General features: G+C 45.1%; 1 protein-coding gene across 2 annotated transcripts in view; it reads right to left on the reverse strand.

Moving 5' to 3' along the window:
• Positions 1–12,189, reverse strand: part of cntn5 (contactin 5) — a 700,818-nt gene that overhangs the window by 379,581 nt on the left and 309,048 nt on the right. For both annotated transcript variants that reach the window (XM_052468732.1, XM_052468731.1), the window contains exon 6: positions 5,595–5,690. In XM_052468732.1, the coding sequence (XP_052324692.1) occupies positions 5,595–5,690 (96 nt within the window). The remainder of the gene's footprint in view (positions 1–5,594; positions 5,691–12,189) is intronic.

A 12,189-nucleotide genomic window follows, 5' to 3' on the forward strand; every position in this document is an offset into this window, starting at 1 on the left:
CTATCTGTTATTCAATGTGTTTCTATGGGCTAATAGCAGTATGGCCAAATGCAATGTTTCATCTTCATTGCAGTATGTATATAAACGTATATATATATATATATATATATATACATACACACAGCAGGGAGCACTACCTAGTTACTGTATATACTGTAATTAAACAGCAGGGAGCAGGTCTCGAACCCTCGACCCCGAGGTCCGGCGTGCTATCGACTGTACCGCTAAAGCTAAAGCATGCTCGTCCGGCAGGATCGATTTCCATGCTTATAAACCCGGGATCGATTTCCACGCTTATAAACCCGGGGTCGATTTCCACGCTTATAAACCCGGGGTCGATTTCCACGCTTATAAACCCGGGATCGATTTCCACGCTTATAAACCCGGGATCGATTTCCACGCTTATAAACCCGGGGTCGATTTCCACGCTTATAAACCCGGGGTCGATTTCCACGCTTATAAACCCGGGATCGATTTCCACGCTTATAAACCCGGGATCGATTTCCACGCTTTATAAACCCAGGGGGCGATTTCCACCCTTGTAAACCCGGGAACTTATAAATTCATTAAAAATCCTACAATGTGATTTTCTGGATTTTTAGTTGAAGTGTACCTATGATGAAAATTACAGGCCTCTCTCATCTTTTTAAGTGGGAGAACATGCACAATTGGTGGCTGACTAAATACTTTTTTGCCCCACTGTATGTATATATATATAAAGGGCAGTAATATATATAAATATATTTATACCAACAGGGGTCCTAAAATTCCAAATCAAATAGCTAAATGATGCTTGGTATGACCATCAAAAAACAATTCCACATAGCTTCGTAGAACCCATCTCCGGGCCCAATTCCATATAGCTTAGTAGAACCCATCCCCAGGCCCAATTCCACATAGCTTAGTAGAACCCATCCCCAGGCCCAATTCCATATAGCTTAGTAGAACCCATCCCCAGGCCCAATTCCATATAGCTTAGTAGAACCCATCCCCAGGCCCAATTCCATATAGCTTAGTAGAACCCATCCCCAGGCCCAATTCCATATAGCTTAGTAGAACCCATCCCCAGGCCCAATTCCATATAGCTTAGTAGAACCCATCCCCAGGCCCAATTCCATATAGCTTAGTAGAACCCATCCCCAGGCCCAATTCCATATAGCTTAGTAGAACCCATCCCCAGGCCCAATTCCATATAGCTTAGTAGAACCCATCTCCGGGCCCAAATCCATATAGCTTAGTAGAACCCATCTCCGGGCCCAATTCCATATAGCTTAGTAGAACCCATCTCCGGGCCCAAATCCATATAGCTTAGTAGAACCCATCTCCGGGCCCAATTCCACATAGCTTCGTAGAACCCATCTCCAGGCCCAATTCCACATAGCTTAGTAGAACCCATCCCCGGGCCCAATTCCACATAGCTTAGTAGAACCCATCTCCGGGCCCAATTCCACATAGCTTAGTAGAACCCATCTCCGGGCCCAAATCCATATAGCTTAGTAGAACCCATCTCCGGGCCCAATTCCACATAGCTTAGTAGAACCCATCTCCGGGCCCAATTCCATATAGCTTAGTAGAACCCACCCCCAGGCCCAATTCCATATAGCTTAGTAGAACCCATCTCCGGGCCCAAATCCACATAGCTTAGTAGAACCCATCTCCAGGCCCAATTCCACATAGCTTAGTAGAACCCATCTCCGGGCCCAAATCCACATAGCTTAGTAGAACCCATCCCCAGGCCCAATTCCATATAGCTTAGTAGAACCCATCCCGGGCCCAATTCCATATAGCTTAGTAGAACCCATCCCCAGGCCCAATTCCATATAGCTTAGTAGAACCCATCCCCGGGCCCAATTCCATATAGCTTAGTAGAACCCATCCCCAGGCCCAATTCCACATAGCTTAGTAGAACCCATCTCCGGGCCCAATTCCACATAGCTTAGTAGAACCCATCCCCGTGCCCAATTCCACATAGCTTAGTAGAACCCATCCCCAGGCCCAATTCCACATAGCTTAGTAGAACCCATCTCCGGGCCCAATTCCATATAGCTTAGTAGAACCCACCCCCAGGCCCAATTCCACATAGCTTCGTAGAACCCATCTCCAGGCCCAATTCCATATAGCTTAGTAGAACCCATCTCCGGGCCCAATTCCATATAGCTTAGTAGAACCCATCTCCGGGCCCAAATCCATATAGCTTAGTGGAACCCATCCCCAGGCCCAATTCCATATAGCTTAGTAGAACCCATCCCGGGCCCAATTCCATATAGCTTAGTAGAACCCATCCCCAGGCCCAATTCCATATAGCTTAGTAGAACCCATCCCCAGGCCCAATTCCACATAGCTTAGTGGAACCCATCCCCAGGCCCAATTCCATATAGCTTAGTAGAACCCATCCCCAGGCCCAATTCCATATAGCTTAGTAGAACCCATCTCCGGGCCCAAATCCATATAGCTTAGTAGAACCCATCTCCGGGCCCAATTCCATATAGCTTAGTAGAACCCATCCCCAGGCCCAATTCCATATAGCTTAGTAGAACCCATCCCCAGGCCCAATTCCACATAGCTTACTAGAACCCATCCCCAGGCCCAATTCCACATAGCTTACTAGAACCCATCCCCAGGCCCAATTCCACATAGCTTAGTAGAACCCACCCCCAGGCCCAATTCCACATAGCTTCGTAGAACCCATCTCCGGGCCCAATTCCACATAGCTTAGTAGAACCCATCTCCGGGCCCAATTCCACATAGCTTAGTAGAACCCATCCCCGGGCCCAAATCCATATAGCTTAGTAGAACCCACCCCAGGCCCAATTCAACATAGCTTAGTAGAACCCATCCCCAGGCCCAATTCCATATAGCTTACTAGAACCCATCTCCGGGCCCAATTCCACATAGCTTAGTAGAACCCATCCCCAGGCCCAATTCCACATAGCTTAGTAGAACCCATCCCCAGGCCCAATTCCATATAGCTTAGTAGAACCCATCCCCGGGCCCAATTCCATATAGCTTAGTAGAACCCATCCCCAGGCCCAATTCCATATAGCTTAGTAGAACCCATCCCCAGGCCCAATTCCATATAGCTTAGTAGAACCCATCCCGGGCCCAATTCCATATAGCTTAGTAGAACCCATCCCCAGGCCCAATTCCATATAGCTTAGTAGAACCCATCCCCAGGCCCAATTCCACATAGCTTCGTAGAACCCATCTCCAGGCCCAATTCCACATAGCTTAGTAGAACCCATCCCCAGGCCCAATTCCATATAGCTTAGTAGAACCCATCCCCGGGCCCAATTCCATATAGCTTAGTAGAACCCATCCCCAGGCCCAATTCCACATAGCTTAGTAGAACCCATCTCCGGGCCCAATTCCATATAGCTTAGTAGAACCCATCTCCGGGCCCAATTCCATATAGCTTAGTAGAACCCATCTCCGGGCCCAATTCCATATAGCTTAGTAGAACCCATCTCCGGGCCCAATTCCATATAGCTTAGTAGAACCCATCCCGGGCCCAATTCCACATAGCTTAGTAGAACCCATCCCCAGGCCCAATTCCACATAGCTTCGTAGAACCCATCTCCAGGCCCAATTCCACATAGCTTAGTAGAACCCATCTCCGGGCCCAATTCCACATAGCTTAGTAGAACCCATCCCGGGCCCAATTCCATATAGCTTAGTAGAACCCATCCCCAGGCCCAATTCCACATAGCTTAGTAGAACCCACCCCCAGGCCCAATTCCACATAGCTTCGTAGAACCCATCTCCGGGCCCAATTCCACATAGCTTAGTAGAACCCATCCCCGGGCCCAATTCCACATAGCTTAGTAGAACCCACCCCCAGGCCCAATTCCACATAGCTTCGTAGAACCCATCTCCGGGCCCAATTCCACATAGCTTAGTAGAACCCATCCCCGGGCCCAATTCCACATAGCTTCGTAGAACCCATCTCCGGGCCCAATTCCACATAGCTTAGTAGAACCCATCTCCGGGCCCAATTCCACAAAGCTTAGTAGAACCCATCCCCGGGCCCAATTCCACATAGCTTAGTAGAACCCATCCCCGGGCCCAATTCCACAAAGCTTAGTAGAACCCACCCCCAGGCCCAATTCCATATAGCTTAGTAGAACCCATCCCCGGGCCCAATTCCATATAGCTTAGTAGAACCCATCCCCAGGCCCAATTCCATATAGCTTACTAGAACCCATCCCCAGGCCCAATTCCACATAGCTTACTAGAACCCATCCCCAGGCCCAATTCCACATAGCTTACTAGAACCCATCCCCGGGCCCTCTTAAGGGGTTCTTAAGGTGCAGCTCATGTTTCTCCAGTCTCAGTTACGGTTCAGTGAGAGAAAGTACAGAGCAGTACAATATTGAACTCCTATTTGGTTCATTTATTTAATCCGTGTTCTTATTGTGGTCAATACATTAAGCTACAATAGAAAAAGGATGCTTACAAAGTATTGATCCAGAGATATCGTAACAACACGCATGCACTCATTTTCCAGTTTAGCCCTAATAGGTGTGCTAGATATGATGAGAATGAGGTGGAGAGGGACACACGAGGAGGGTTAGGGGTTAGGTTCATACCTGGAGAATGAGGTGGAGGGATACACATGAGGAGGGTTAGGGGTCAGGGGTTAAGGGTCAGGATCTTACCTGGAGAATGAGGTGTAGAGGTACACATGAGGAGGGTTAGGGCTTAGGGATTAAGGGTCAGGCTCTTACCTGGAGAATGAGGTGTAGAGGTACACATGAGGAAGGTTAGGGGTTTAGGGTCTTACCTGGAGAATGAGGGGGTGGGGTACACATGAGGAAGGTTAGGGGTTTAGGGTCTTACCTGGAGAATGAGGGGGTGGGGTACACATGAGGAGGGTTAGGGGTTTAGGGTCTTACCTGGAGAATGAGGGGGTGGGGTACACATGAGGAAGGTTAGGGGCTTAGGGTCTTACCTGGAGAATGAGGGGGTGGGGTACACATGAGGAAGGTTCGGGGTTTAGGGTCTTACCTGGAGAATGAGGGGGTGGGGTACACATGAGGAGGGTTAGGGGTCAGGGGTCAGGATCTTACCTGGAGAATGAGGTGTAGAGGTACACATGAGGAGGGTTAGGGGTTAGGGGTTAAGGGTCAGGCTCTTACCTGGAGAATGAGGTGTAGAGGTACACATGAGGAAGGTTAGGGGTTTAGGGTCTTACCTGGAGAATGAGGGGGTGGGGTACACATGAGGAAGGTTAGGGGTTTAGGGTCTTACCTGGAGAATGAGGGGGTGGGGTACACATGAGGAGGGTTAGGGGTTTAGGGTCTTACCTGGAGAATGAGGGGTGGGGTACACATGAGGAAGGTTAGGGGTTTAGGGTCTTACCTGGAGAATGAGGGGGTGGGGTACACATGAGGAAGGTTAGGGGCTTAGGGTCTTACCTGGAGAATGAGGGGGTGGGGTACACATGAGGAAGGTTCGGGGTTTAGGGTCTTACCTGGAGAATGAGGGGGTGGGGTACACATGAGGAGGGTTAGGGGTCAGGGGTCAGGGTCTTACCTGGTGAATGAGGGGGTGGGGTACACATGAGAAGGGTTAGGGGTCAGGGGTCAGGGTCTTACCTGGTGAATGAGGGGGTGGGGTACACATGAGCACCACTCCTTGTCCTTCCCTTACAGACACACCTCCTCTCGTCCTCCCACTGAAGGATCCCAGATCTGTACCAGAAAACAACAACAATATTAACAGCATTAATATTTGCTATTGTACACAGTTACAGTTATTTACAATGCTATTCTACACAGTTACAGGTATTTACAATGCTATTCTACACAGTTACAGGTATTTACAATGCTATTCTACACAGTTAGTTATTTATAATGCTATTCTACACAGTTACAGGTATTTATAATGCTATTGTACACAGTTACAGGTATTTATAATGCTATTGTACACAGTTACAGGTATTTATAATATTATCTACACAGTTACAGGTATTTACAATGCTATTCTACACAGTTACAGGTATTTATAATGCTATTGTACACAGTTACAGGTATTTATTATATTATCTACACAGTTACAGGTATTTACAATGCTATTCTACACAGTTACAGGTATTTACAATGCTATTCTACACAGTTACAGGTATTTATAATGCTATTCTACACAGTTAGAGGTATTTATAATGCTACACAGTTAGATAGTGGTATCATACAACCAGGGTGAGTTTCCCAAATTCTCTGCAGCTTTTAGCTTGTTCTAACGAGTAGCGTTATGTCGATAACCCAGTCGCCAGACACTTTTAAATCAATGTCTAACGATCTATCATCTGTGAGTGAACCAAAATGTGTCAAATTACACAGTTTACTGTTCTACTGAGGGTCTGGGTCATCAATAACTAACACAGTTTACTGTTCTACTGAGGGTCTGTGTCTGGGTCATCAATATCTAACACAGTTTACTGTTCTACTGTGGGTCTGGGTCATCAATAACTAACACAGTTCACTGTTCTACTGTGGGTCTGGGTCATCAATAACTAACACAGTTTACTGTTCTACTGAGGGTCTGGGTCATCAATAACTAACACAGTTTACTGTTCTACTGAGGGTCTGGGTCATCAATAACTAACACAGTTTACTGTTCTACTGAGGGTCTGGGTCATCAATAACTAACACAGTTTACTGTTCTACTGTGGGTCTGGGTCATCAATAACTAACACAGTTTACTGTTCTACTGAGGTTCTGTGTCTGGGTCATCAATAACTAACACAGTTCACTGTTCTACTGTGGGTCTGGGTCATCAATAACTAACACAGTTTACTGTTCTACTGTGGGTCTGGGTCATCAATAACTAACACAGTTTACTGTTCTACTGTGGGTCTGGGTCATCAATAACTAACACAGTTTACTGTTCTACTGAGGTTCTGTGTCTGGGTCATCAATAACTAACACAGTTCACTGTTCTACTGTGGGTCTGGGTCATCAATAAATAACACAGTTTACTGTTCTACTGAGGGTCTGGGTCATCAATAACTAACACAGTTTACTGTTCTACTGAGGGTCTGTGTCTGGGTCATCAATAACTAACACAGTTCACTGTTCTACTGAGGTTCTGTGTCTGGGTCATCAATAACTAACACAGTTTACTGTTCTACTGAGGGTCTGGGTCATCAATAACTAACACAGTTTACTGTTCTACTGAGGGTCTGGGTCATCAATAACTAACACAGTTTACTGTTCTACTGAGGGTCTGGGTCATCAATAACTAACACAGTTTACTGTTCTACTGAGGTTCTGTGTCTGGGTCATCAATAACTAACACAGTTCACTGTTCTACTGTGGGTCTGGGTCATCAATAAATAACACAGTTTACTGTTCTACTGAGGGTCTGGGTCATCAATAACTAACACAGTTTACTGTTCTACTGAGGGTCTGTGTCTGGGTCATCAATAACTAACACAGTTCACTGTTCTACTGAGGGTCTGTGTCTGGGTCATCAATAACTAACACAGTTTACTGTTCTACTGAGGGTCTGGGTCATCAATAACTAACACAGTTTACTGTTCTACTGAGGGTCTGGGTCATCAATAACTAACACAGTTTACTGTTCTACTGAGGGTCTGGGTCATCAATAACTAACACAGTTTACTGTTCTACTGAGGGTCTGTGTCATCAATAACTAACACAGTTTACTGTTCTACTGAGGGTCTGTGTCATCAATAACTAACACAGTTTACTGTTCTACTGAAGGTCTGGGTCATCAATAACTAACACAGTTTACTGTTCTACTGAGGGTCTGGGTCATCAATAACTAACACAGTTTACTGTTCTACTGAGGGTCTGGGTCATCAATAACTAACACAGTTTACTGTTCTACTGAGGGTCTGTGTCTGGGTCATCAATAACTAACACAGTTTACTGTTCTACTGAGGGTCTGGGTCATCAATAACTAACACAGTTCACTGTTCTACTGAGGGTCTTGGTCATCAATAACTAACACAGTTTACTGTTCTACTGAGGGTCTGGGTCATCAATAAAGTACCACGTTAGCTACAACAGTTTCTAAGGACACACCCCTGGTTACTTTCTAAGTACACACCCCTGGTTACTTTCTAAGTACACACCCCTGGTTACTTTCTAAGTACACACCCCTGGTTACTTTCTAAGTACACACCCCTGGTTACTTTCTAAGGACACACCCCTGGTTACTTTCTAAGGACACACCCCTGGTTACTTTCTAAGGACACACCCCTGGTTACTTTCTAAGGACACACCCCTGGTTACTTTCTAAGTACACACCCCTGGTTACTTTCTAAGGACACACCCCTGGTTACTTTCTAAGGACACACCCCTGGTTACTTTCTAAGGACACACCCCTGGTTACATTCTAAGGACACACCTCTGGTTACTTTCTAAGGACACACCCCCGGTTATTTTCTAAGGACACACCCCTGGTTACTTTCTAAGGACACACCCCTGGTTACTTTCTAAGGACACACCCCTGGTTACTAAGGACACACCCCTGGTTACTTTCTAAGGACACACCCCTGGTTACTTTCTAAGGACACACCCCTAGTTACTTTCTAAGGACACACCCCTGGTTACTTTCTAAGGACACACCCCTGGTTACTTTCTAAGGACACACCCCTAGTTAATTTCTAAGGACACACCCCTAGTTACTTTCGAAGGACACACCCCTTGTTACTTTCTAAGGACACACCCCTAGTTACTTTGTAATGACACACCCCTAGTTATTTCTAAGGACACACCCGTGGTTACATTCTAAGGACACACTCCTGGTTACAATCTAAGGACACAACCCTAGTTACTTTCTAAGGACATACCCCTAGTTACTTTCTAAGGACACACCCCTATTTACTTTCTAAGGACACACCCCCGGCTACATTCTAAGGACACACCCCTGGTTACATTCTAAGGACACAACCCTAATTACTTTCTAAGGACACACCCCTATTTACTTTCTAAGGACACACCCCTGGCTACATTCTAAGGACACACCCCTGGTTACATTCTAAGGACACAACCCTAATTACTTTCTAAGGACACACCCCTATTTACTTTCTAAGGACACACCCCTGGTGTGGGTCTATCAATGTTGTTCCATTCCTTAGAAGGACCAGCACTAGTAGCAGAATACACAGGCCGAATGGAAAACACACACAATACATCTACATCCTGATACAATAAATACTGTTTCACTGTTAGTTGGTTGACCATTTGAGGGCTTGGATTTTAAGAAAACAAATTTGAATCAATATGTAGATTAATAGTATCTACATAAAGCTACGATTAAATCAAGTATAAGGACACAAGACACGGCTCCTCTACTCAAGTGACCAATCACATTACGATTCTGCAATCACCAATCTGTGTATGTGCGTCCCAAATCTCAAGCTATTCCACAGGGCTCTGGTTAAAATTAGTGCACCATTTAGTAAAGAGTGTGCCATTTGGGATGCCCCCTCGTCAACAATTCAGTGGCACTCTGCCATCCAAGTGAAGCAGGTTTTTCCACCATGACGTGTAAATTGCTTGTAAAGGTTGATTATTTGTATGAAGAGACTTGAGTCTGTGTTCTATCTGTCAACAGGCGGATTGTAAACAACCGTTACTAAGGTCAGCCTTCAGATGAGACATAACAACAGGCTAACCATTACTAAGGTCAGCCTTCAGATGAGACATAACAACAGGCTAACCGTTACTAAGGTCAGCCTTCAGATGAGACATAACAACAGGCTAACCATTACTAAGGTCAGCCTTCAGATGAGACATAACAACAGGCTAACCATTACTAAGGTCAGCCTTCAGATGAGACATAACAACAGGCTAACCATTACTAAGGTCAGCCTTCAGATGAGACATAACAACAGGCTAACCATTACTAAGGTCAGCCTTCAGATGAGACATAACAACAGGCTAACCATTACTAAGGTCAGCCTTCACATGAGACAACAACAACAGGCTAACCATTACTAAGGTCACTAAGGTCCTTCAGATGAGACATAACAACAGGCTAACCATTACTAAGGTCAACCTTCACATGAGACATAACAACAGGCTAACCATTACTAAGGTCAGCCTTCAGATGAGACATAACAACAGGCTAACCATTACTAAGGTCAGCCTTCAGATGAGACATAACAACAGGCTAACCATTACTAAGGTCAGCCTTCACATGAGACATAACAACAGGCTAACCATTACTAAGGTCAGCCTTCAGATGAGACATAACAACAGGCTAACCATTACTAAGGTCAGCCTTCACATGAGACATAACAACAGGCTAACCATTACTAAGGTCAGCCTTCAGATGAGACATAACAACAGGCTAACCATTACTAAGGTCAGCCTTCAGATGAGACATAACAACAGGCTAACCATTACTAAGGTCAACCTTCAGCTAACAACAGGCTAACCATTACTAAGGTCAGCCTTCAGATGAGACATAACAACAGGCTAACCATTACTAAGGTCAACCTTCACATGAGACATAACAACAGGCTAACCATTACTAAGGTCAACCTTCACATGAGACATAACAACAGGCTAACCATTACTAAGGTCAGCCTTCACATGAGACATAACAACAGGCTAACCATTACTAAGGTCAGCCTTCAGATGAGACATAACAACAGGCTAACCATTACTAAGGTCAGCCTTCAGATGAGACATAACAACAGGCTAACCATTACTAAGGTCAGCCTTCAGATGAGACATAACAACAGGCTAACCATTACTAAGGTCAGCCTTCAGATGAGACATAACAACAGGCTAACCATTACTAAGGTCAGCCTTCACATGAGACATAACAACAGGCTAACCATTACTAAGGTCAGCCTTCAGATGAGACATAACAACAGGCTAACCATTACTAAGGTCAGCCTTCACATGAGACATAACAACAGGCTAACCATTACTAAGGTCAGCCTTCAGATGAGACATAACAACAGGCTAGATGAGACATAACAACAGGCTAACCATTACTAAGGTCAGCCTTCACATGAGACATAACAACAGGCTAACCATTACTAAGGTCAGCCTTCAGCCAGGCTTTACTAGATGAGACATAACAACAGGCTAACCATTACTAAGGTCAGCCTTCAGATGAGACATAACAACAGGCTAACCATTACTAAGGTCAGCCTTCAGATGAGACATAACAACAGGCTAACCATTACTAAGGTCAGCCTTCAGATGAGACATAACAACAGGCTAACCATTACTAAGGTCAGCCTTCAGATGAGACATAACAACAGGCTAACCATTACTAAGGTCAGCCTTCAGATGAGACATAACAACAGGCTAACCATTACTAAGGTCAGCCTTCAGATGAGACATAACAACAGCCTTCAGCCTTCATGAGACATAACAACAGGCTAACCATTACTAAGGTCAGCCTTCAGATGAGACATAACAACAGGCTAACCATTACTAAGGTCAGCCTTCAGATGAGACATAACAACAGGCTAACCATTACTAAGGTCAGCCTTCAGATGAGACATAACAACAGGCTAACCATTACTAAGGTCAGCCTTCAGATGAGACATAACAACAGGCTAACCATTACTAAGGTCAGCCTTCACATGAGACATAACAACAGGCTAACCATTACTAAGGTCAGCCTTCAGATGAGACATAACAACAGGCTAACCATTACTAAGGTCAGCCTTCAGATGAGACATAACAACAGGCTAACCATTACTAAGGTCAGCCTTCAGATGAGACATAACAACAGGCTAACCATTACTAAGGTCAGCCTTCAGATGAGACATAACAACAGGCTAACCATTACTAAGGTCAGCCTTCAGATGAGACATAACAACAGGCTAACCATTACTAAGGTCAGCCTTCAGATGAGACATAACAACAGGCTAACCATTACTAAGGTCAGCCTTCAGATGAGACATAACAACAGGCTAACCATTACTAAGGTCAGCCTTCAGATGAGACATAACAACAGGCTAACCATTACTAAGGTCAGCCTTCAGATGAGACATAACAACAGGCTAACCATTACTAAGGTCAGCCTTCAGATGAGACATAACAACAGGCTAACCATTACTAAGGTCAGCCTTCACATGAGACATAACAACAGGCTAACCATTACTAAGGTCAGCCTTCACATGAGACATAACAACAGGCTAACCATTACTAAGGTCAGCCTTCACATGAGACATAACAACAGGCTAACCAT

The sequence above is a fragment of the Oncorhynchus keta genome, chromosome 18, assembly GCF_023373465.1.
Source record: "Oncorhynchus keta strain PuntledgeMale-10-30-2019 chromosome 18, Oket_V2, whole genome shotgun sequence".
Taxonomy (NCBI): Eukaryota; Metazoa; Chordata; class Actinopteri; order Salmoniformes; family Salmonidae; genus Oncorhynchus; species Oncorhynchus keta.